This window comes from Schistocerca gregaria, chromosome 2 (assembly GCF_023897955.1).
Source record: "Schistocerca gregaria isolate iqSchGreg1 chromosome 2, iqSchGreg1.2, whole genome shotgun sequence".
Taxonomy (NCBI): domain Eukaryota; kingdom Metazoa; phylum Arthropoda; class Insecta; order Orthoptera; family Acrididae; genus Schistocerca; species Schistocerca gregaria.
The window spans coordinates 41,647,264-41,672,888 of record NC_064921.1 but is presented as its reverse complement, the minus strand read 5'-3'; the positions used below and the strand labels follow the sequence as shown (position 1 = coordinate 41,672,888).

Below are 25,625 nucleotides of genomic sequence, written 5' to 3'. Positions count from 1 at the left end.
TAATGAATGATGCTGAAAGTTGTCTGTTGATTGAGACATTGAAATTAATGTTAAAAATTATACTTTTTAAGCAACACCACCTTACAGCATAATGACTGTTCTCGCAACAAAAGCATAAAAATTACTTTATAGTTCTAGACAAACCCATACAAAAACCACAACTGCAAACCATTTGGCAGACACTACAGTTTCTGAAGCATTCTTGGCGAGGACTAATACTCTGACTCCTCACACAAATCCTCTACATGAATACTGCAATAAAAAGGCATCAGTTTTGCCAGGATTTATAAATAAATAATTGAAATAAAAATATCATTCGTGAAAGCGTAATTTATTTCATTCCACAGTGGCTTACTAAAAGTGTTATCTGTGATATCTGACAAGGCTTCTGAGAGTACAGCAATCACGCTAGCAACGTTCCACAAAACAAGTGGCAACAAAAAAAATAGCATTTTTAAAGAAAATGAAAGCACTTGACCAATTCTCACAAGTATGTCCATAATATGAATTAAAACATGCAATAGAAAAAAAGGGACTCCAGGAAGACCGTCACCACTACCTCTACTGCCTTAACAAACATTCTTATGCACTCATTTCCCAGAACCTTTACCACTTCTTTTATTAAACTACGTGGGTGTGGGAATGGAAGGATAAATGAGGGAATATGAGCTGTATGTCGAAAGTCTGATATGTCCAGTAATGTGTCTTCATATTCTAAAATAATAATAATAATAATAATAATAACAATGGCAGAGGATGTCTGGCCATTACTGAAGCTGTGAGTACACTAACAAAAAATGTTATGAAATTATAAATCAGCCAGCATCATTTTATTAGTCAGTGTGGATGCAACTGTATTGTTTCTGTACAACTGGATAAGTTTTGTTTGTAGCTTGAAGTGTTACTGCATTTATGTCTAAAAAAGCTAATTTTCAGTAATTTTATGAATATGTTTGTAGTATTTACAAATTAATAAGATTTTTAGTCAAGAGTAACTTTCAAACTGATATGTACAGTCGAGTTTGTCTAGTAACGTCTGAGTCGGTAAGGGGATGAACCTGCAATTAAAAGAAAGAAAAAAAAGAAAGAAAAGTGTTTCCCTAAAGTTCATCCACAACACAAAGTGCAACTGATTGTTTATGAAAGCAAATTGCCAATTACAAGTGTTACCCATTTTACTGACTGAACTTTATACAAAATGTAGTACTTTTATGTTATGATCAAAAATTGCTACTGGCAGTTTCTGACCTAAGAGTGAATGAAAACATTCATCTTCCATCAGGTAAACACACTTTGCACCATAAATACTCAAATAGAACTTAAGTACATGCTTTAGTCATATCAACTATAATTACAAATGAATTAATTGTCTATTGGAAACTTCTGAACATAAAAGAACATAACCACAGCAGTTTAAAACCCAATTTCAACCAGACAAAATATGATATACTTGAACACAAATTACCTACTACAGGAACTCACTTTTACTGAATGAGAACATTACAAATACTTCAGCTGTAGAAACTGAAGTCACTTCCTGCCTTCTTTTCCCTTTCAACAGAACGCTATAGTAGAAAATGAAGTACCACAATGTGCCAAAATTATAGTTGGCAATAATTAAAATATGTCATCTGAGTTTTGCTTTTTAGTCATCAACATTATACTATACAACCAGTGTTCACAAAATCATTGATACTATTGAAATACAATGCTCAACCAGCACAGCATTGCAAATTGACCTTAAGAAGTGACTGCTGCTCTGACACCTAACTACACACATAAGCAGCATCAAAACTCAAACAGTATCCAGCAAGTACTAGCATCAAGAAGAAAACATCCGAAGAAGGTATGCAAACAAATAGTTGAAAATATGCTACTGAAGGGTAGGAGAACAGGCTATGAGGTATGCTGTTTTACTTCAGAGTGATATACAATGAAGCATTCCAGAGTTTGCAGACACTACTTAAAAATCTACACCTAAGAGTTACTGTGAGAGTACCATGAAATTTCAACTCTTACCTTCCACATTGACTTCTATATCTTCAACACTTCCAGACACGTTGCTCATTGTAAAGAATGATGTCTTCCCGACGGCTGCAGAAGAAAGTGATGGTCCACTAACTGTTATTTGGTGTGGCGAGTCTCCTTGCACACGTGCCAGGAAAGGGGAGCCTGCAATATTGATGACAACCTTGATGTTGATTTAGTGTTTTCAACTGAGGAGTCTGTTTTGCAAAGTGTATTAATTTACAAACTATTTTGTAATAAGGTAAAATGAAATGAAATGTCGTGTGACGAGGGCCTCCCGTCGGGTAGACCGTTCGCCTGGTGCAAGTCTTTCGATTTGACGCCACTTCAGCGACTTGCGCGTCGATGGGGATGAAATAATGATGATCAGGAGAACACAAGACCCAGTCCCTGAGTGGAGAAAATCTCTGACCCAGCCGGGAATCGAACCCAGGCCCTTTGAATTGACAGTATCGCGCTGACCACTCAGCTACCGGGGCGGACGTAATACGGTTAATGACTACAAAATGCATATATTTCAAAATGCTCTTTGTGCATCAGTCTTACCTGGAACACCTTCCTTGTTGAAATTAATGCTAATAACATGATCAGTCGGGTCAATTGGAACAAAGCTCACAGCAAAACGAGCGTTTCCCTGAGGATGCACTTGGGTCGGTATATTGTGACCACGAGCACTGATTGTTATTTCCAGGTTGCCTTCTCCAGCCTGGCTTGCATCAACTGTGAATAAATAAATAGATCACACAGTTTAATGCAGTTTATATTGTAGGTTAAATGACATTCAAGTAAAATGTGTGGCCAAGTAAAACCTTATTTAGAATAATGATAGTAAAGTTAAATTAAACTATAAATGAAAGATAGAGTTCTTCACTGCTAATAGCAGGTGGCATCGTAGATAAAGTTATAAGAAATTGATAATTGAAAGCCTGTGGGTGTGCTTGAAAAGCTTAAAAGTTTAAAAACTGAGTTGTCTTGGAAATCAGCCTTGTGCAAACACAATAATTGTGTTTGCACAAGGCTGATTTCCAAAACAATCCAGTTTTAGATCACAAACACAGAAGAATGAAAAGAGGAGCTTCAAACCTTAGTAAAATGAGTAACTTAATTATTTTTTAAGAGGTTAAGACATTACCACTACAGCTACTGAAGAGTACCCAATGACAGAAAGTATTACAAAATCAGACTCACCCATGAATTGCAGGGTCTTTCCAACAGAGCCCTTAGGCAAAGGACCAACAAACACACGTTTGGCATCATAGGCCTTAGCAATAAACGGTGTTCCACTCACAGCGTGGCCATTGTATTCGACTGTTATGGAATGTGCACCAACTTCACGGGGGGTAAACTCTGCTGTGAAGCCACTGTGTATGTTCCCAGTAACTTTAACAGGCAGCTCAGAAGATGGTCCTAGTAAAATGGCAGCGGAAAAAAAGAACTCATAACAGTGAATTTATAATAAATAAACAGATAAATAAATGAATATTACAGGCATGTAAATGGATGCTGACTAAAGGAATAAAAGAACAGTGCATTCCCTAATTTGAAATACAGGGCAATTTGGAGCCTTTTTAAACTGACAGTCACCATTACAGAAGAGGGAAATGACACCACTGGCATTCTCGGCACCTCATCAACAGAACAACATTGCTGGTACTGGGGGATACACGTGTCTGTAACCCTCACGATTCTTTTTCTTAAGTAAGGAAACATTAATTTGAGTGATAGCCTTCTCTATACAATATTTTCATAAATTGCCATAGCACATCCTTGGCAATTCATAACACTCAACTAAAAGTAACATAGCAAAAAAGAGATGGATACAGCAAGAAGTGTTAATAACACGAACTATGTAATACCACAGTACCCAAATTTTAAACCACTGTAAATTAAATACTAGATGAACAGCTATACAATAGCAGTACTCAATTTTTAACCAAATAATACAGTAAACCACATAGATACAAAACTGGGAACTGTACCACGAACGGAAACGGCCAGCTCCGCACTTCCACTGCCATCCACTGCCATGTGGAACCTCGCCACTTCGTTCACTGGTATGAGCTCGAGATTGCGCAAAGTCAGAGATACCCGGCTAGTATCAGACACTGAGCAAACAAATGGGCAACCTGGAGAAAATGACAGATGTTACAGCACTTCACAATAATAGTTTGCAACACAAGTCACATTATACCTGTTTGTAAGTACAACAGTTAAGAAAGAATACAAGAGCACTATACCTGTAACAGTTTCACCATTAAATTTTATGTCAATCAAGTGTGACTTTGTCTGCTCAGGTGTAAAGCTCACAAGGCAGCGACCACCTCCGACAACCTGAACGTGATTAGGGACTTCACCCTCATTTATTGAGATTTCTAGCTGACCCTCTCCCGCTTGGCTTGCGTCAACTAGGGAAGGGGAGAAGATTAAAAACATTCACATATAGTCTAAGGGATAAAAAGCACATTTAAAAGCAATGAACACTCTGTGGTAAATATGCAAAGAACAAGAATTTTTGGAAACTACAAAATGAAATAATGTAATACTGAATTAAAATGCCAATACCTCTGAACTGGCACGGTTGTCCGACAACACCACTGGACACATCAGTGACACGAATGAGTGCGCTATTGTAGACTTTTGCAACCAGTGGACCAGCTGGCAACTTCTGGCCAGCAATAGACACTTCCACCAAATGACTTCCAACTTCTGTAGGCACAAATTCCACCCTGAACTCGCCACCCTTTTCCTCTACAAGCCGAGCTGCAACTGGTCGCTTGGATGGGCCTGTGGAAAAACTTCCCATATAATGTAAGAGTAACAGTAAGGCTGATGTGTAGCACTGTATTTACGAAATCAACGTGTACAAGGTGACTAGTATACCGATACTTGCTTATTATCTGGATGTCTATGTCGTCCCTTGAAAATCCTGGAGCACTGAGTTCAAATGTTGCAGTTGTTCCGGCAGCAACAAGTCGCACAGCCTCTCCCAGCACAGCCATCTTGGGGCCCGTCATTACTGCTACCTGCCAGGGACTCCCTGAAAAGAAAAGTAACAAGATGGTATTACTTTATATTTGCTCACAAAAAAAGAGATAAGCTGTATCAACTATTACTTACTGCAACTGCTACACATTATTTACCAAAACTGGTGACCAGCAATGACGGAGTGCACTACAGATAAACAATTCAGAAAACATCAAAACTTAAGAATCTTGGGTCACCTATCTCTTTGAAGGTTTTATGTTCAGTTTTAGGTCCAGATCATCTGCACTTAAGACAAGTGCATGCCAAAGGTGAAAGAAAGTTCACTCTCGGGCTCATGTACAAACGAAGTGTGATAAATACACAGTCCTATAAAGGTTGCTGAAAAAATACAGCTAAGATTCAAATCTGTGGTTTGATGTCTTACTTTGACCTTAAAAGAGGGAGAGGGCTATTAAATAATTGACTGCTATTTTAAAAATGTACAACAAGTCTTGAAGGCAATGCGTGGCGGGGTGGGCGATGCCAATCACATTTTTGGGCTACTGATCACGAATTTGTCAGGGACATTAAGTTCATGGTGAAACTGAAGAGCATTGGGCTCGTTGTGTGGGATTCAAAACAACACAATGGGCGAAATATTTAGTCACTGCAATGTTTTTGGTATTAGTTGTACAAATATATTTGCTTTTAGGTCTATAGGCAACACAAATGCGAAACGTGACTTTCAGGTTTTTAACTTGAAGCATCTTTCTTACACAATATCAATAAGAAACATGAGAAAATCACTGCCCATCTGCGCTTATGAATAAAACTCTCTGCGAACAATATGCAATGAAGGTCAAGTTTAATTAAAGCTGCCACGTTCAAGTGATACGTCCCACCTTCTCCCTTTCTCGTGTCCAAGTAGGTTTAAAACTCATGATTTTTCCTTAACCAAAAACTGCACACAATACCTTACACTACAAACATTATTTTCCTTTGAGCATTAAACATAGTTCACGCGACAGCTATTTCCCTTAACCAGCTGCAAGAATAACACACAGCGCTACAAATCTGGAACTTGGATAGCTTTACCATGCTGCTTTTTTGTTTTGTTTTATTTAACTAAATAACACCCACCAGTTCGTTGTTAACGTCCAGTGTTGCCAAGAAAATGTAACAACAGTAACAACACCTCTACGTCACCATACCAGGTACTGACTATCGTGACAGACAAACCCGCTGGAGAAAGGAGTGGGCAATAGCCGACACATCGCTCGGCTTGACGTCACGGCATTGGTGCCGCAACAGGCGCATTCCAGCACGAACGGTGGCCAGTTGGCAACACTGCGCAGGTGCGATCGAGGCCACAGGTAGGCTGGCTCAGCTACTGGGTGGGGGGCTGGACGGAGGCGGTGGTCGAGGGCGGCATCCGAAAACAAATCACACCGGCACTGTCTTGCCATTCCGGGCACACAGCGTCCGGACTCAGGAGGGCATGTCCGGAGGCCGCACAGCTCCCGCGCAGTACGCAAAGATAAACATGCTGCTACACAATTCGTACACGGAATATATCGAACAACGTAATCCTATCTGCAGACATAGCGAGTAACACTCGTGATGAACGGAATTAAAAAACAAATCTACGTGCAATGACTGGGAAATGCGTTTCATCTTATTACGCTAAACTCTGTGCTATCTCTCTGTCCACCTATTGAAGTCTCTGACATATATTCAGTAATCTCTCTTCCTCCAGGTATGCTTATGTTTGACATATTCAATCCAATATTAGATAAAACAATTTCGAGACGTCGTAATATTCGACTTTTCGAAGGGTACGCGATTTTGTTCTCTATGCGAAAGTTTATATACCTCACGTCCTTCACATATTACAGCAAATTTTATCCTTGACGAACTTCCCACTCGGCAGTGGAATTCTTCATTTTGCTCTGATGACGTTGAATTCCATTACCGTCCGGTATTTCCTTAATTTTACTCTATAGTCCATATCTACACCTGTATACATATCCGCAAACCACTGTGAAGTACATGTCGGAGGCCAGTTAACGTTAGCACGGTACCGTTACCTGGTCTGAGCTTCTTCCCGTCCCAATCGCGTAGAGAGCGATTGAACAATAACTGCTTAAATGCCTCTGTGAGGTCTGTGATTTGTCTAGAGAAGCGATACAGGTTCTCCACTCCAGAACGCTTCTTGAATCTTGGTTAATAAGTCGTGTCTATCTTCAGGCGTTTAGTAATTCAAGTTTTCGACATTTGTGTGTGGCCTGCTTTGATTATTCCTGCTTCCATTCTCTGTACACGATCAGTAGTCTAACTTCCCCCTGTTAATCCGACCTAGTAGGGGTAGAGGTCCGGCCAGGGGCGCCCACAGATGGGGCCAGCTGCTCCCAATGAGAATTCATTCAGTTTACGAACATGAGAACGGGCCCGCAATGGCTGGCACCAGTACCTATGACCTGAAATACCTGGAAAATTACCACTAAAACGACCTGAAGAAATCGATCATATTGACGTCAAATAATGTACAACATGTATAAAGTAAGCTATAAAAGGAGCCCGAGAAATGTCAAACTTCGTAGGAAGTTGGAACTGGACGATTTAAAATCGCCACGAATGAGTTCAAGAAATCTCATTCTTTGAAGATGTACAATAATTGTTGTATAGCCACCTTTGAGATTTTCAAGTCTATAACTCGGCACGCAGATTGTCTCGAAAGTCAGGGAACATCTGTTGTCGAACAACATATGCTTATGTGTTAGAAAATCTTTTTCAGCATCTGCTGAAACAACTGGCGCATACACCATGACATTTTCCTTTAGCTTCAAAAACGAATTTAAAAAATCGGAACACGAATATCGATATTTCACAAAATAATGGAATGTGCGTTTGGCACGATATTTACAATTTTATTTAAATACCCATACTGGTACAAATTAACAGAAGTGTATGGCGCGACAATAACAGTAACCAGACGAAACACGAATTTATTTTCAACATGTGGAAATAGATTCTTGACCGACATAGTTGCGTTTTTCCTCGCACTGTTCGTTTCTGCCAACATTACAAGAATAAGAGTTGTGTTACAAAGGGAAGTTAAACACAAACATTTAAAAGAAGGAAGTAATGCCACCTAAAAGCTGAAAGCTAAACTCCAGAAAAGCACGCTGTGCCACCCTAGGCGGATGCGGCCTACAGGGTCACGGGGCCGGCACGCTGCTACCGCGTCCGTTGGCGACTGCCCACACCGACTGACTGTGAGCAGCTCTCAGTCGGTGTCCGAACGTGAGTGCACCCCGCCGCCGTGCTCCAGAGGTGAAGAGCCTGTGGCGCTACCGAGAACTGGAACTGGACCTGGACCTGGATTATATGCGCTCAACAGTCGGCTACGGAGGTGGACCGACAGTGGCATCATCCTCGGAAAATAAGTACTGTAGGGCACCTAATGACGAAAAACACAAAATTAAATTTACATTTCTACAGCCAGAATGATCCACCTCCGCAGTCCAAGTCCCTAGCCGACGCCTGTGGAATGGTGGTCAAGTCGGCGGTAAGCCGATTCGAATCCCGGAGGTGTAAAGTTTTCAGTGCCGGTGTTTGGCTGACAACAGTAAGAGAGATGGCTCTTGAATTTTCTGACCACCAGTATTCTCGTCTAAAACCGAAAGTAAATTCCAAGTCTCGCTGCAGTGCCTTACGGAGGAGTTGTGGGGCTGTAAGCTATTCGACAGGGGCAGGGCACCGGGTGTCACTGCGGAACTTTGACTTTCGTAACCAGAAGATTAGGGATTGCAGTACTTGCGGACAATGCGTCGCTCATAAGGAATGAAAGTTTTCAAAGTCAATAGACTCTGGGAATTACTAATAAGGTGTAATAAATCGAAACGAAACTGTCAATCGACCGAGTGACGAAACTGTTACGTGTGCACACCGCCCCATTAAGTAAGCAAAAAGTTACTCTCACAGTATCCCACGTCATTATAGCTTACCAACCTCAAGTACGAGGGTCGGTCAAAAAGTAATGCCTCCCATTTTTTTTCTACTTAAAAAAATTAAGTTAAGTGAAAAATTTGAATTTGGCGCCATTCCTCAAACCTTCTTCTGCAATCCACTGCAGTAGTAACTTTCTGTGTCAACAGGTGGCAGCACAGCAGAAGTTTGTAAGATGGCCGACATCGATGTACGTTTAAGACAGCGTTGTGTGATTGAATTCTTGAATTCAGAAGGTGAAACGCCCATACGCATTCATGAAAGACTGAAGAAGGTGTATGGTGTCGTGACAGTGGATGTCAGCACTGTTAGACGATGGGTTCGTCGTTGTAAGGAAGCTGAAGGGCAAACACCGTTGACTGACGAAAAGCGGAGCGGCAGGCCGGTGAGTGCAGTGACTCCACACAACATTCAGCAAGTTGATGACATCATTCGTGGTGACCGTCGGGTGACTGCAGATGAAATGTGTCGCATTATTTCTCTTAGTAAAGGCAATGTGATCACGATTATTAAACAATTGGGGTACTCAAAAGTTTGTGCACGGTGGGTTCCAAGAATGTTAACCGATCAGAATAAAGAGGCAAGGAAAACAATAGCCTCCCAACACTTGCAGCGCTTCCGTTTGGAGGGAGATGAGTTTCTGAAAAAAATTGTGACCGGGGACGAAACATGGGTGCATTTTTTTGAACCCGAATCAAAGAGGCAGTCAATGGAGTGGCGTCACACAAGCTCGCCGAGGAAGAAAAAATTCAAAACTGTGCGATCGGCAGGGAAAGTTATGGCAACAGCTTTCTGGGATACTGAGGGTGTGATTCTGGTTGATTTTTTGGAGCAGGGATGCACAATAAATTCTGTTCAATACGTCACAACCCTCAAAAAACTTAAAGCACGTCTTCAGCGAGTTCACCCAACAAAATCAATGGCAGATGTTCTTCTTTTGCATGACAATGCAAGACCACACACCAGTCGTCACACCTCTGACGAGATTGTCAAAATTGGATGGGAAGTTTTGCCTCATCCCCCATACAGCCCTGACCTGGCACCATCAGACTTCCATCTGTTCGGGCCACTAAAAGAAGCTCATCGTGGGATTCATTTTGAAGATGAGGAGGCCGTCAAAACATCCGTGCGTCAATGGCTTAGGAAGCAGAGCTGTGATTTTTACCGTGCTGGGATACATGCCCTTGTTCAAAGATGGACCAAAACTGTAGAGATGGGCGGAGATTACATTGAAAAATGACAAAATGATCCTCAATGTTGTGGTTTTCAACCTATTTAATTGCATTTAAATTTCCTGACAATTAAATGTAGAAAAAAAAATAGGAGGCATTACTTTTTGACTGACCCTCGTAGTTATTGATGTAGCAAAAGGTTGCTCGGCAAAAGCCTTCTCTTTCAGAATGTCTAAAAAAACGTCGCCACTGATTTAAAGTAGTAGGCTGTGTTATATTTCCTTTCGTTTGCTGAAGGGGTCTACGCATATACTGTGTGGACGCAGATCGGTACTTGTTGGTAAAAGTAGGAAATCGTCGTCTTCGGAACTACTTGAGTAATTATTGTACAGTACCCTTCAGTTCGTCAATTTCGCAACCACTACTGCAAATAAGTATCACAGCTAAGCTGAGAACGAAAGCCTCTGCAGTGCATTAGGAAACACAGGTGACCGCTACGGCGCGAGTGTGGATCAATCTCGATTTGTCCACGGCCAACAATGAGTTGTAAGTAAAGAGTTAACGCGGAAACGTAGTTACTTAGAAATTTGTGGATTGTGAGCTGCAAACGAATAGTAAATAGGGCGAAAACATTACCAATATTCGTACCCGATTTGAACCCCGTTAACAAATCAGAACTGAAACGGACGGAATCCAAACACGTTATAAAAATGAATAAATATATGTGTGTATATATGCAGGTAAGTTCTTCGTCTCCTACTAAACCACTCGACCAATTTTTTACTAACTTGGTATTCTCCGGAAAGAACCACCTACCTATCAACGGGGTGAGGTGCGGGTGGGTGAAAAAAAGGTGCAGCCCACGAGGCACCAACACCCAGTCCTTCACTGGACTCGCATTCGGGAGGACGACTGTTCAATCCCGTCTCCGGCCATCCTGATTTAGGTTTTCCGTGATTTCCCTAAATCGTTTCAGGCAAATGCCGGGATGATTCCTTTGAAAGGGCACGGCCGATTTCCTTCCCAATCCTTCCCTAACCCGAGCTTGCGCACCGTCTCTAATGACCTCGTTGTCGACGGGACGTTAAACACTAACCACCACCAGTTTTTGAAAATGAGTGCATTTAGTGACTTGCAGCAAACCTCACACTATAATTCAAACATGTATGAAACTTGTTCTCGCTGACAACCTCTACAAAATCATAAAAAGCCAAAAAAAAAAAAAAATTGTCTCTCACTACGTTTTCGCTATTCATGCAATAAAACTACCGCTCGAGGCATGATACTTTAATTTAGTACTTATTAACTCTGAATGAATTCGCGACACATTTCCCAGACAATTTTCACCTATACCACAGGATGTAACATCAAAATTATGTAAGTGTACGACATGTAGTTGAGGAGACAGCAGTGCGACGTGTAATTTGCCGCATCGTGCGTGGCGTTTAAATTTATTATTTCTTTGCTACCTAATTCCATTCACGGCAGTATCCACATATGCCGGTGAATGTACCTACAAAAATATAATGTAGTTCAGGCGATAAGATGTCAAATACTGAGAGGCACGGAAAACTGCCACATTACGCACGATGTTTAAATTACTACTTGACTACTAACTCGATTCGCAACACATTTCGCAGACAGGATCCACATATCTCACTGGATAAAACTAAACTAAACTCTACCTAAAAAGGCCACGAAGGCCCAACGGTACCAATTGGCCGCCGTGTTATACTCAGGCGACAGGCGTCAGTGGATGCCGATATGGAGGGGCATGTGGTCAGCACACCGCTCTCCCGGCCGTATGTCAGTTTCCGGGACCGGAGCCCCGGAGCCGCTACTTCTCAATCGGGTACCTCCTCGGTTTGCCTCACAAAGGCTGAGTGCACCCCCTGCTTGCAAACAGCGCTCGGCAGAGCGGATGGTTACCCATCCGAGTGCTGGCCCAGCCCGACAGCGCTTAACTACGGTAACGAGAGCCGGTGTTACCACTGCGGCAAGGCCGTTGGCTATATATCACTGGGTGCACCTGCAAAATTATATCATTGTATATATCAGGTCAGGAGATACGATGTTATAAACACTGATAGGCGCGAAAATAAAACTGCAGTGTGATTTCGCTACCTGTACAGACGATATATGTTAGTAGTTTAGCTTGGCGCGTTTTAGTCGAGATAACGATTCTCTCACATACGTGTCCAGTTTGACATCCAGTGTCAGGTCAGGTACTTGGCTCCCTGCCCCTTGGGAAACCACCAGGAACTGATCAATGACACCCAATCTGCAAGTCTTAAGCAATTGTGCAATAATGCTCATGTGACATAAAATTGGAAGGAAATACCTCCCTATTTCTCTGAGCCAATGGCAACACAATAAACTGGCGGGAAACCCAACTAACCAATGACAAATCAAGTACTGCTGCCCAATTCCAACTTTTATAGCTCAGGCTGTATATATTTGTTAGTAACAAATTGTACTACGGCTGCCGTCACACTGGCACCGATACCGTTGATAATTGGGACATAGTTTGGAATCTGTGGACTCAAATCGCAGGTTTACTGCAAACCACAAGTAGAAAAAATCTCTATGAAAAATTTTAGGTGTATATTACAGTCTCGAAAAATAATTTGTTCCAGTGACAAGTACGGCGTGTCTTGATTAAAGTTATTTTAGTGGATCTTTTGGGTTTTGGTAGGTGGACATTAGATGTCTGCAAATTATTATTACTGCTTACTGGCTTTTATGCCAGTAGGCTGGTGATTCAGTTGCATGAAGTGGTTTGGAAATATGATGTGCGTACGTCCTTTCACTTTTCATTGCGTTAGTGTTCTGAGTATCTTATTCCAAACTTCATGTTTGTCCATCCCGCTTAGGCTGAATGATGGGCATTGAAGGTTATTGGAGTATGTCTGCGCACCTTCAAGTAATTCAACAAATAAATTTCGAGCTCTATTAAAAAATTCGACACTGACGTTAAAGATCCAGTTCTGGCTCAACTAAAACTAGAACTGACACTGATATTTGACATTTAATCTTTACAGTAATTAGGCCTATACTATGTTCTGAAAATTAGTTTCAATGTTTTTGTGTGATGTGTAGGATGGTGTATTCAATGCCCTAAATACTTATTTAAAAGCTAATATTTTCACTCTTGCACCCCAAACAGAATTTTTTACTTTATTCTATGCCGAATTTTGGAACTATGCTTCCTGACAGAGCACTAAAAGACACCATAATATTTATTAAAAGCTGCACTCAATCTGAAATAATACTGCCACAAGAAATTTTGTCTCTTCCTTTCTCAAATACACTGGGCAAGTGCTTAAAGATAAGTGAAGTTTCCAGTTCTAGAATCCGGTTATCTCAGTATAATTCCAGTACTGCATTAATTTTCACAATTTTTAGAACACAGTGAGTTGCTGTTAAACCACAGTTCTAGCTTTCATTAAGTAAATGCTCGCTTACTAACACACAATTCTACCCGTGTATCGTACAATACAAACATCTACTTCCACCATGTAAATTAGACATCATGTGCTCATTATGTCACTGGCAAAACCATTATACGCCTAAGTGCTGCCACTGTAGCCTATCAAACCACGCTCTTGGTGTGGGGTTATCACTGAAACTACATATCTTTGTAATACACAAGTTATCTTCTTCAGAGGTAGCGATCCCTCGTGATGCTGGTCGGCAGCGAGTGAAAGAAAGTGACATCATAAAGATAAAGCATTTTTAACTTCTGTGGCATGTTTTTTTTTCTTCTCTCACATATTCAAAATTTGTCTGGTAAATCCAGTAACTGAAGACAAGAGTGTACAGTACTCGCAACGATCTTTTTGAAACAGATATAGCTCATTTACATGGATCTCCAAACACAGACGAGTTATAGTATCGATCCCATCCTTGGAGGTTAACCTCTTCAGCCCCATCAAAAACTGACGAACAATATGAGACGCACAGCGGCCGAGCTGTCGGCGAGCCGTCCACCGACCCCTGTCACCGCCTCCATGGACGAAACCCAAGCCATCTACCTCGAGATCTGTCTGTTACTAACAATTTAATACTTAGTCATTCGAGGCACCGCCAGAGACAGCACCCTGGCAGTAAAATAGGTATGCACTCTTTCTCACTATTCCACAATTTTACTTTTTTATCCATATTCATCGCGTTTTCCCCATTTTACGTAATTTCACCCATTTTCATATTTTACCCATATTTTCCACAATTTTGCGCATTTTTCCACAATTTTTTGTTTCATAATTGGTGCACTTGAATGAGTGCACTTGATTGTGGAGCTTTCTGGTACAGGGAGACGATCAGGCTGTGTTTATTTGTTAATAACAAATTACATTAAGTAACATCACTCGAGGTCTTTAATATTATGTGATTCGAGGCACCAGAGGTGGCCACACCAAGTAAGACACGTAAATACTCTCATTCTTCTCCAATTTTATGTGTTTTAACCCATTTTCGTACTTTTCCCTTTCTTTCCATAATTTTCTTGTTTTATTACTGCGGCACTCTGCAGCTGGACAGCGCAGGGAAAGGTTGTACAGTGTGTTTATTGTTAATGACAAATTTTGTTAAGTCATTGCATTTATGTTAATTACAATTCAATATTTCGTCATGTAAGGTACTAGCCGAAGCAAAACCTACTCAGAGCCTACCTCAACTTTAGGAATTATTCACCTACTTCCGTATTTTTTCCGCATTTCCCACAATTTCCACATTTTATGCAATTACGCAGTATCCACCGCACTGTTCTCACCGTCGCGTCGATGCCATGATGCTCTCAGCCAATCAGAATGCACCTTTGGCCCAATTTATTTATCATTGCTAAACCACCATTTCTTTACTAGGGTTTGTGCAACGTTATAGTGTTAGGAACGCACCCATACGTAGAAATAAATGATGTCACAGCAAATTCTATAAGCACTATCAATTTTAAACCAAAGATAATGGATAAGAAATTCCACACAGCGGTAAACCGCATGCTACAGTCGTTACCACTACATTACTAGATTGCATGTATTGCATGACATCACGTAAATTCTGAGAATTAGCGACTGCTAACCAAAGATGTTACAGGTATACGAAATACCACATCACGACCTGCTAAGCCACCACCACGTCACAGTAAAATTCAGAAATTTCCAAAGACGCTGTGTATGTAGGCAGCACAGCGCTACAAAGAAGATACGCATCGAGAAAGACAGCTGAATAGTATTTTTAAATCTGATTCTTCTGACATAGTATATGCTTGCAGTCCGTTGGTTCGTCCACACTTCTAGGTGAATTGTGTTCATTCATCGTCTCCGTGAGGTTAGCTTGGTGGTAACACCTAGCTGAAATACTGCAGCTCAGTTTATAAACTATTGCAGAGGCAACAGCCTTCAAACTCCGACGCATGGTGTTTGGCTACAAACACTGCTCAACTCCTGCAATGATCGAGAAAGTTGTAAAATTACAGGTTTATTAATTTAATCGTATGGTGATTTTCTACAATATACAGTTGATATAAGGCAAATGATTTTATACAATATACATATGATATAAGACAACATTAAGCTGGGTGTGAGAGTGAACAGCCGGCCGCGATGGTCTCGCGGTTCTAGGCGCGCAGTCCGGTACCGTGAGACTGCTACGGTCACAGGTTCGAATCCTGCCTCGGGCATGGATGTGTGTGATGTCTTTAGGTTAGTTAGGTTTAAGTAGTTCTAAGTTCTAGGGGACTGATGACCACAGCAGTTGAGTCCCATAGTGCTCAGAGCCATTTGAACCTTTTTTTTATTTTTTTTTTTATTTATTTATTTTTTTTTTTTTTTTAGAGTGAACAAGTCATCGGGAATTCCACGGAATGAATGAAGTGGACAGCGTTGGACTATATGTTCAATTGTCTGCTCTTCTTGATTACATTCACACATTGGTGAACTGATCCAGCCCCTTTGTACCTGAATTAGCTACAACAACCATGCCCAGTCCTTAAGCTGTTGAGGAGGCACCAAAGTTTCCTTGGTAGATCAAAACCTTTTGGCTTCTTTGTGGGATCAAGGTGATGGGCTCTTGTTCCCAATGTTTTGTTGACCAGTCATGCGTCCAGCTTTCATTTAGATCAAAACCATCTACGATGAGTTGTCCTGCAGTAACACTTGCTGGTCTTCTTGATCGCAGTCGTTGCTGTGGCGGATGACAGAATTCCTGGTTCAGTGGTAGAGAAGGTGATGCAGATATTTTCTTGGCCTCCCTCAGTAGAGCTTACTTTCGCCTTAGTGAGGTGGAGGGATGTGACTCAGTACAGGTAACTAGTGGCACGGGGTTGATTTGATGCAACCAGTAATGCAGCGCATTGTGTCGTTAAATTTTGTGTCTACCTTCTTCACATGTACACTTTCCAACCAGACAGGTGCACAGTACTCGGCAGCAGAGTACACAAGACTGATGCCACTTAAATGCAGACAGTCAGCAGAGGTTCCCCAGGTGGTACCACTGAGCTTATGTAGTATGTTGTTCCTTGCAGGAACTTTATGAGAAAGCTTGGTGATGTGCTATTTGTAGCTCAGGGTTCTATCTAGAGTAATTCCGAGATATTTTGGGACAGGGTTGTACCTCAATGTTTGTCCACTGAGCAGAGCTCATGGTTTGTAGTTCGCAGCACGATTCCCTAGATGGAAACAAGAGACTTAAGGTTTTGGTGTGCTTGGGATCAATTTCCAGGTCTTAAAGAAAGTTAACATCTTCTCCAGATCTTCCGTAAGAATTCGTTCACCATTTTCGAAATTACTGCTATGATCTACCTGTGCGATGTCATCAGTATAGATGAATTTAGTTGATATTGTGGTTGGTAAATCATTCATGTATAAATTGAATAGTGATGGGGCTAAAACAGATCCCTGTGGTAGTCCATTATTTAGTTTCCGTTTGTTGCTTTTAGAGCTGTCTAGAAACACTTCAAACTGCCTTTCACTAAGCATGCTGGAGATTAGATCCACAGCTTCTCAACTTGGTACAACTTGCAGTAGCTTGTAGACCAGTCCCTGTCGCCGGGCAGTGTGATACGCGGCTGTCAGGTCGATGAAGAAAGCTGTTGATTTCAGATGGCCTTGAAAACCTACTTCAATATGGGTGGTTAGAGCAAGAACTTGATCGGTGCACCTGCGTCCTTGTCTGAAGCCAGCTTGCTCAGGAGCGGTAGCAGCCTCGATGAACGGTGCTATTCTGATTAGGACGACTCGTTCCAAAAGTTTGAATGTACAACTGAGCAGTGCTATAGGGCGGTAGCTTTCAGGGCTGTCTTCAGGCTTGCCAGGTTTGAGAGTGGCTATAACTTTCGACAGTTTGAATTGTCTGGGAAGTTTGTTCTCTTTGAGTATGTAAGTGAAGAGCGAAGTGTGCCAGCGTATGCAGTGTGGGCCGATGCTCTTAAAAAATTCATTATATATGTTGTCGGGGCCAGCAGCCTTACCGATTTTCAGTTGCTTGACAGCACTTTCTACTTCCGCTATGGAGAAGGGCCTGGAAAGCGGCTCTGCGCTTGAGGTTCGAGAGTTTACATTTTACTGCTCTGGTATGATTCTTGTCTCTGTTTGCCCTTGCGTTCCGGTTGGCAAAGAGGTTGGGACTCAATTTAGGATACGGCTTCTTGAGGTGTCGCTTGCCAGTTAGCCCATTCAAGACTCTCCATGCTTTCCTACTTGACTTGGCAAGGTTAATTTTGTTTGAGTACTGCTTCCCATTTCTCTCGTCTGTTTTTGTTTAATGAGAGGAGTAGCTGTGAGCCCACCGTTTGCTTTCCAGAACTTTGGTATTCCTGATATAAAGCCTCACTTTCTTGGTTCCAGGTAGGCACATATTCTTTTCTGTTACCCCTAGGAATGTTTGACTTAGCAACTTTGATAACTAGTCCAACGAATTCATCGCAGTGGTTTGCTGTTGTCTGTAAGTTCTTTGCAGCTAAGTTGGAGTCAAGGTCTTTTGAGAATCCATCCCAGTTAGCTCGTCGAAAATTCCGCCTGGGTAGGGGCATTGAGTTTACAAGGGGAAATTTTAAACCAATTTCTGTCATAACAGGACGGTGTTGGCAGTTTGGGAAGTTAGACAGAACAGTACGAGTGTCGTTAAGTGGTTGATCTAGCTGATCTTTGGGCACAAATACCAAGTCTGGGTTGCTATCCTTATTCCAGCGTGTAGAGTGGAAGATTCCCTTGTCTTTCATATCAGAGACCAAGTGCATGCTGGTAGTTTTTGCCAACTGAGCTAGTAACTCCCCATTGACATCGACGGTGTCGTACCGCCAGTCCGTGTGATGGCTGTTAAGGTCTCCAGTGTATATATAATGGTGATCGAAAGCCGGCAGAACTGTGGAGGGCCAGGCTTGTACAGGTTGACAATTTTTAAGTCGTTTATCTGGATTACTATTGTGTAGATGTGGTTAACGTCTGTAGAATCAATTACTTGCACTCCGTTTAGGCTTGACTTCACATAAGTGGCTGTCCCATATTGTGGGTGGTGGATAGCTTCGACCAGTGTAACTCGCTGACACCTTTGCAAATAAACGTTGCTAAATAGTTTAAGCGCCAAGCAGTCTCTTCTGCTCGCCCTCATTCTCCGAACCCATGAGAAACAGGCTCCCGCTCCTCCTCCGACCACCCATACTCCAATTAACCTTCAATTCCAAACACTCATCGGCAGCTGAGAGGTGTCGTAGCGACGCTAATCTCTGAGTAAATAAAACACTTAGTCCTAGGGATCCACACACTCAAAGTACGGGCATTGGCCGACAGCAATCACGGGAATACATCCTGCGCGAACTGATAAATGGGAGAATAACTGACCTGCGAGTTGTGAGCAGTAATGGAAATGAAATTATTACTTACCGCCTGTGATCATGGTGTCCAGAACACTGAGACCAATCCACAACCATAAGCGAAACAGAAGCCGAGCAGTGCTTACACATTGAGTGAGTCTCTAATCACTGCAAGCTGTTTGGTAGGCATACCAGTGTGTCACCAGCCAACGCAACCACAGGACACTGAACGAATAAAACAGCCGAAAGTGTTCTTGTTACACATCTCTCTCTGTTTCTAAATACTGAGAATACCAATAATGAGATGCTACTAATCGTTCAAAAATGGTTCAAATGGCTCTAAGCACTTTGGGACTTAACATCCTAGGTCATCGGTCCCCTAGACTTAGAACTACTTAAACCTAACTAACCTACGGACATCTCACACATCCATGCCCGAGGCAGGATTCGAACCTGCGACGGTAGCAACAGCGCGGTTCCGGACTGAAGCGCCTAGAACGGCTCGGCCGCAGCGGCCGGCTACTAATCGTAGCAGACTTCATCTGCACTGGGCGAATTTATTAAGTCAATTGCACTAAAAATGTTCAGCAGTAACTTGTATTTACAGTCGTTATGTGAGCCATCAAAAAATGCGTTCTGACTATGTAAGTAGTAGTACATCACTATCAATGTATGACAAAGCAGACTACAACAGTTTTTCGTTGTTGCTGTTGCGGTCTTCAGTCGGAAGACTGGTTTGACGCAGATCTCCATGCTACACTATCTTGTGCTAGCCTCTTCATCTTCGAATATATCGTGCAACCTACATCTTTCTGAATTTGCTTAGTGTATTCATTTCTTGATCTCTCTCTACGATCTTTGCCCCCCACACGTCCCTCCAACACTAAACTGAAGATACCTCGACGTCTCAGAATGTGTCCTATCAAGCGATCAATTCTTTTGGTGAAGTTGTGCCACAAATTTCTTGTCTCGCCAATTCTAATCAGTATTTCCTCATTGGCTACATGATCGACCCATCTAATCTTCAGCATTCTTCTGAGTAGTCAAATGACTCTCGGTATAGATTGGCTAGATAAAGAAAAAGTTATTATTGATTGTAGCCAGGAAGTGGTCAAAATTAACAATGCATCTACGAATTTGGAAATAAAATTTTAGGAAAATGGGAAGGTATTCGATTCAGAAATTGGTTCTTTATTGTGTGAGATTGACCAAGGGAATGATGGTTTGACAAACATGTATGAAATGTACCATTTCAAGAGGTTAATAGATGAGAGTGACAGGCAAGGGTCTGGTTTCAAAGAAATTGTGGAAAATTTGAAGGAGATATCTCCTGATCAGGAAATAGAATTGCTTGATCTTTTAGGAAGTAATAGCACCGTGTTTTCGGACAAACCTGACCTAGTTAAGAACTTCGAATACCAGATTGAGACATTAGAGCATAAACCTTTCTTTGTAAGACCGTTTTCGATACCCATATCAAAGAGGCAGGCCGTTCAAGTGGAAATAAATAAAATGATAGAATGGGGCAGGTTTATATCGGACTTTGAGAATGTCATGAACACCTTACATCATGAGTCTACTGGGTTCCCACCGGAAGAAATTTTGTTAGCCAGCAGAAGTAAAAGTTTAATTGAGGAAAAACTAGAGTTTCCGCCTTGTACAAGCTTGTGGTTGAGTCAAAAGAAAAAATTAGTGAGAAAAAGGGCAAAGCAAAAAGCTGAATCGAGATCTAAAAGACATGATAAAAACCTGGAAGTTTCAAAATTTAAAATTGGGGATTATGTTCTTTTAAAAACCCACGAAAAACCTAGTCAACTGAAGCATGAAATTTCCAAATTTAAATATATTTATAATGGACCATATATAATACAGAACATTCCACATGATAATGCTTACTACCTGAACTACCCAAAAGCCAAGAGACCTTTAGGTGTAAGAAACGTTGTGGACCTGAAACTGTAGTATGTTCCTCGGAATGAGTGACCTAAGTTCTCTCACAAAGCAATCTGCAGTAAATGTACTGTATCTTGCGATGAAACTATTTTATTCTAAATGTAACAAATCTTTGTAAATGTATGTATACCATTGCCAGTGTGCTAATGTACTTATGTAAGTTTCAGTTTATCAAATGTACTATAAATGTAAACATGTATGGAAAAAAGGGCTGAAAAGAAAAAGGAAATGCTGCAAGCCAAATAAAAGATGTGACAGCCAAAAATCAAAGTGGGCAGTACATGAGTCGTGATATAAAGGACTGCAAGACACCAAAGAGGGCAGATAAATAGTCAAAGGAGAAGTGTGGTACAGGTAATGTGACAAAATGATGCGAAACGGACTGCCGAAATCTGAATAATAGGCAGCAAATATATGTAATGATTTTTATAAATAGTATTGTGTGTTTATTAGTAAAACGGGAAACGGACTGACATTCAATGCAAGCAGCAACAAATTGTTTTATAGTGTATATAGGCATTTGTATATGCTTTGTAGTTAAGTGTTAGTGTTCCAATTTTGATTTTATTTCCCTGAGAAATTTAATAATAATTAGTAATTTGCTAATTAAAACATATTGTGATAGGAGGTTGGGCTGTGCCAAAGGCTCTTAAGTAAGTGATAGGCAAATTTTCTTCATATATTAAAAGGTATAGCTATATATAATGTGAGTGAAAGGAAGTTGTGTGATATAAAATTTTATGCTGGTACATTCACACAAAGATTCAGAGCCCCTATATGAAAATAAAGTTTAGTGTTCCCATCAAATTTGCACTGAGTGAAATTTACTGGAAACGGGGGCATGTGTAACAACAACGACTCTGTACTATTGTACATATAAGTAATTCTTTTCATCTGATTTTACGATAAACTTGTGTAATTGATGTTCTGATTTCTTTTTTTTTCTTTTTTTTTTTTGTTTCATGCCATTATGTTAAGAAAACTGTAAATGAGTTTCAATGTGAATATTAATGTTTATGTCAAATGTCAAGTAATATTGTAATAGAATTGAAACGTAACACACGTTGAAACTGTTGTAAGATGTTTAAAATTGTAACTGGGCGGCTGGTCCATACGTAGGAAATGTGTTAGGATATGTAGAATGCCAAACCTCGGGTGAATACACTGTCTGTCAGGGAGCGGTAAAATGTGGATCGCAGGCGAGCGCAGGAAAATACGCGCGGGCACTGCACGGGACAACGGGCAAAGTAGTAGTTGGAGTCTGGCACTGGTCTGAGCAACACCTTCTGGAGCGTGGAGGCTCTCCTGGAAGACATACCTTCACTGAGCCTCGGGTATGCCGTACCAACGCCCTCACAGCATGGCAAGATTCCATAGGCACTAAATGGAAAAGTATTGCGACGTTAAGAAGAATTAAAGTGCCGCTACATCAAGAGCCATAGCTGTGGTTGTATGTTTGCTCTGTGCCTCGCCATCTTGCGGCCTGCCAACCGTCGCATCGATACTAGCCGGTTAAAACTTTTAGTACTGTATTCGTATGGATCAGAGAGTGAATTGTGTTTGTTTGGTGCAATAATAATCTACATTTTATCAGAACCTTTCCATCATTTAATTATCCTCACAACTAACCTAGACAGGGTCCTTTCCAAACGTTGTGCAAATCCGAGTGTTCCAAAATAAAAATTAAAAATTGTGTTAATAATAACTATTTGCAGAACTAGCTATATTAGAATGGCGTTTAAAGAAATGGAAGGGTATCTGTTAAGAGGCCAGACAAAGGTGTGGTTCCCGAAGACGGGCAACGGCCTTTTCAGTAGTTGCAGGGGCAACAGTCTAGATGATTGACTGATATGGCCTTGTAACGCCAACCAAAACGGCCTTGCTATGCTAGTACTGTGAACGGCTACAAGCAAGGGGTTTTGGTTGTACTGGTCTCTCTCTTCGTGTATCAAACCTATTAAGTCCAGTACAGGTAGAAAATATTCGGTGTCGAGTTCCGGAATGGTTGTAATTTTTCCTCAGGACATGCAGCTCTAACACATGGTTAAATGATGAGCCGTCCTCTGGGTAAAATATTCCGGAGGTAAAATAGTTCCCCATTCGGATCGCTGGGCGGGGACTACTGAGGTGGACATCTGTCGTCACCAGGAGAAACAAAACTGCCTTTCTATGGATTAGAGCGTGGAATGTTAGATCCGTCAATGGGGCAGGTAGGTTAGAAAATATAAAAAGAGAAGTGGATAGGTTGAAGTTAGATATAGTGGGAATTAGTGAAGTTCTGTGTCGGAGAAACGGAACTTCTGGTCAGGTAGGTTGCAAATACAGTGTCGAATAGTGGTAATGGAAGGCAGGGTTTAAAGGGGAATAAGAAAATAAGAATGGAAGTAAGCTTCTATGAACAGCATAGTGAACGCATTATCGAAGCCGAGATACACACGAAGACTACGCCTACCATGGTAGTACAAGTATGCATGATAACTAACTTCGCAAATGATACAGAGGTTGAAAAAACGTATGTTGAGATTTAAAAAAAATATTCAGATTGAAGGAGATGAAAATTGTGATGGGCATTTGGAATTCGGTAGTAGGAAAAAGAAGAAAAGGAAAATCAGAAGGTGAATATGGACTTGGGGAAAGGAATGAAACAGGAAGCCGCCTGACAGAATTTGGGGCAGAGCACAATTTTATCATTGTTAAACATTCGATTTAAGACTCATAAAAGAAGGTCTTATACGTGGATGAGACCTGGACACAGCGGGAGGATTCAGATTGGTTATACAGTGGGTAGAAAGAGATTTAAGAACCAGATTTTTACCTGTAAGACATTTCCAGGGGCAGGTGTGGGCTCTGACCGCAATTTGTTTGTCTTGAACTACAGATTAAAACTGAATAAATCGAAAAAAGTTAAGAAATCAAGGATATGGGACCTGCATAAGTTGAAAGAACCTGAGTTTATTGAGAGTTTCAGAGCGAGCAATAGGCAATGGGTGACGAAAACAGCAGAAAGGAATACAGTAGAAGACGAAAGGGTAGCTTTAACAGATAGAATAGTGAAGGCAGCAAAGGATCAAATAGGTAAAAAGACAAGACCCAGTAAAAAATCCTTGGATAATACAAGAGACCCTGAACTTAACTGACGAAAGGAGAAAATTTTAAAATGCGCCAAGTGAAGCAGATGAAAGGGAATATAAATATTTAAAACAGGAGATCGACAGCAAGTGCAAATTTGCTAAGCAGCAATGCCTAGAAGTCGAATGTAAGGATATAAAAGCATATTTCACTAGGGGAACGATACGAACCACCTACAGGAAAATTAAAGAAGCCTTTGGGGAAAAGAGATGCAGCTGTATCTCAAGAGCTCAGATGGTTAACAGTCCTAAGCAAAGAAGCAAAAGCTGAAAGCTGGAAGGAGTGTATAGAGTGTCTATGCAAGGAAGATGGAAACAATATTACAAAAAGATGAATCGACGTGGATGAAGATGAGATGGGAGCTACACTGTTGTTGTTGTAGTCTTCAATCATGAGACTGGTTTAATGCAGCTCTCCATGCTACTCTATCCTGTGCACTTAAGCTTCTTCATCTCCCAGTACCTACTGCAGCCTACATCCTTCTGAATCTGCTTAGTGTATTCATCTCTTGGTCTCCCTCTACGATTTTTACCCTCCACGCTGCCCTCCAATGCTAAATTTGTGATCCCTTGATGCCTCAAAACATGTCCTACCAACCGATCCCTTCTTCTAGTCAAGTTGTGCCACAAACTCCTCTTCTCCCCAATTCTATTCAATACCTCCTCATTAGTTATGTGATCTACCCATCTAATCTTCAGCATTCTTCTGTAGCACCACATTTCAAAAGCTTCTATTCTCTTCTTGTCTAAGCTATTTATCGTCCACGTTTCACTTCCATACATGGCTACACTCCATACAAATACTTTCAGAAACGACTTCCTGACACTTAAATCTATAATCGATGTTAACAAATTCCTCTTCTTCAGAAACACTTTGCTTGCCATTGCCAGTGTATATTTTACATCCTCTCTACTTCAACCATCATCAGTTATTTTGCTCCACAAATAGCAAAATTCATCTACTACTTTAAGGACTCATTTCCTAATCTAATTCCCTCTACATCACCCGACTTATTCGACTACATTCGATTATCTTTGTTTTGCTTTTGTTGATGTTCATCTTATACCCTCGTTTCAAGACACTGTCCATTCCGCTCAACTGCTCTTCCAGATCCTTTTCTGTCTCAGACAGAATTACAATGTTATCGGTGAACCTCAAAGTTTTTATTTCTTCTCCATGGATTTTAATTCCTACTCCGAATTTTTCTTTTGTTTCCTTTACTGCTTGCTCAATATACAGATTGAATATCATCGGGGATAGTCTACAATCCCGTCTCGCTCCCTTCCCAATCACTGCTTCCCTTTCATGCCTCTCGACTCTTATAACTGCCATCTGGTTTCTGTACAAATTCAAAAATGGCTCTGAGCAGTATGGGACTTAATACCTGTCATGAGTCCCGTAGAACCTAGAACTACTTAAACCTAACAAACCTAAGGACATCACACCCACCCATGCCCGAGGCAGGATTCGAACGTGCGGACGTAAGAGTCGTGCGGTTCTGGACTGAAGCGCATAGAACCCCCCGGCCACCGCGGCCGCCTGCACAGACTGTAAATAGCCTTTCG

At 41.2% G+C, this 25,625-nt stretch overlaps 1 protein-coding gene across 1 annotated transcript in view; it reads right to left on the bottom strand.

The window, feature by feature from the left end:
• Window positions 1–25,625, bottom strand: part of LOC126336284 (filamin-A) — a 1,048,954-nt gene that overhangs the window by 249,655 nt on the left and 773,674 nt on the right. Inside the window, 7 exon segments of the mRNA XM_049999806.1 lie at window positions 2,020–2,172; window positions 2,575–2,748; window positions 3,217–3,435; window positions 4,008–4,154; window positions 4,266–4,433; window positions 4,591–4,812; window positions 4,919–5,065. Of these exon segments, the coding sequence (XP_049855763.1) occupies window positions 2,020–2,172; window positions 2,575–2,748; window positions 3,217–3,435; window positions 4,008–4,154; window positions 4,266–4,433; window positions 4,591–4,812; window positions 4,919–5,065 (1,230 nt within the window).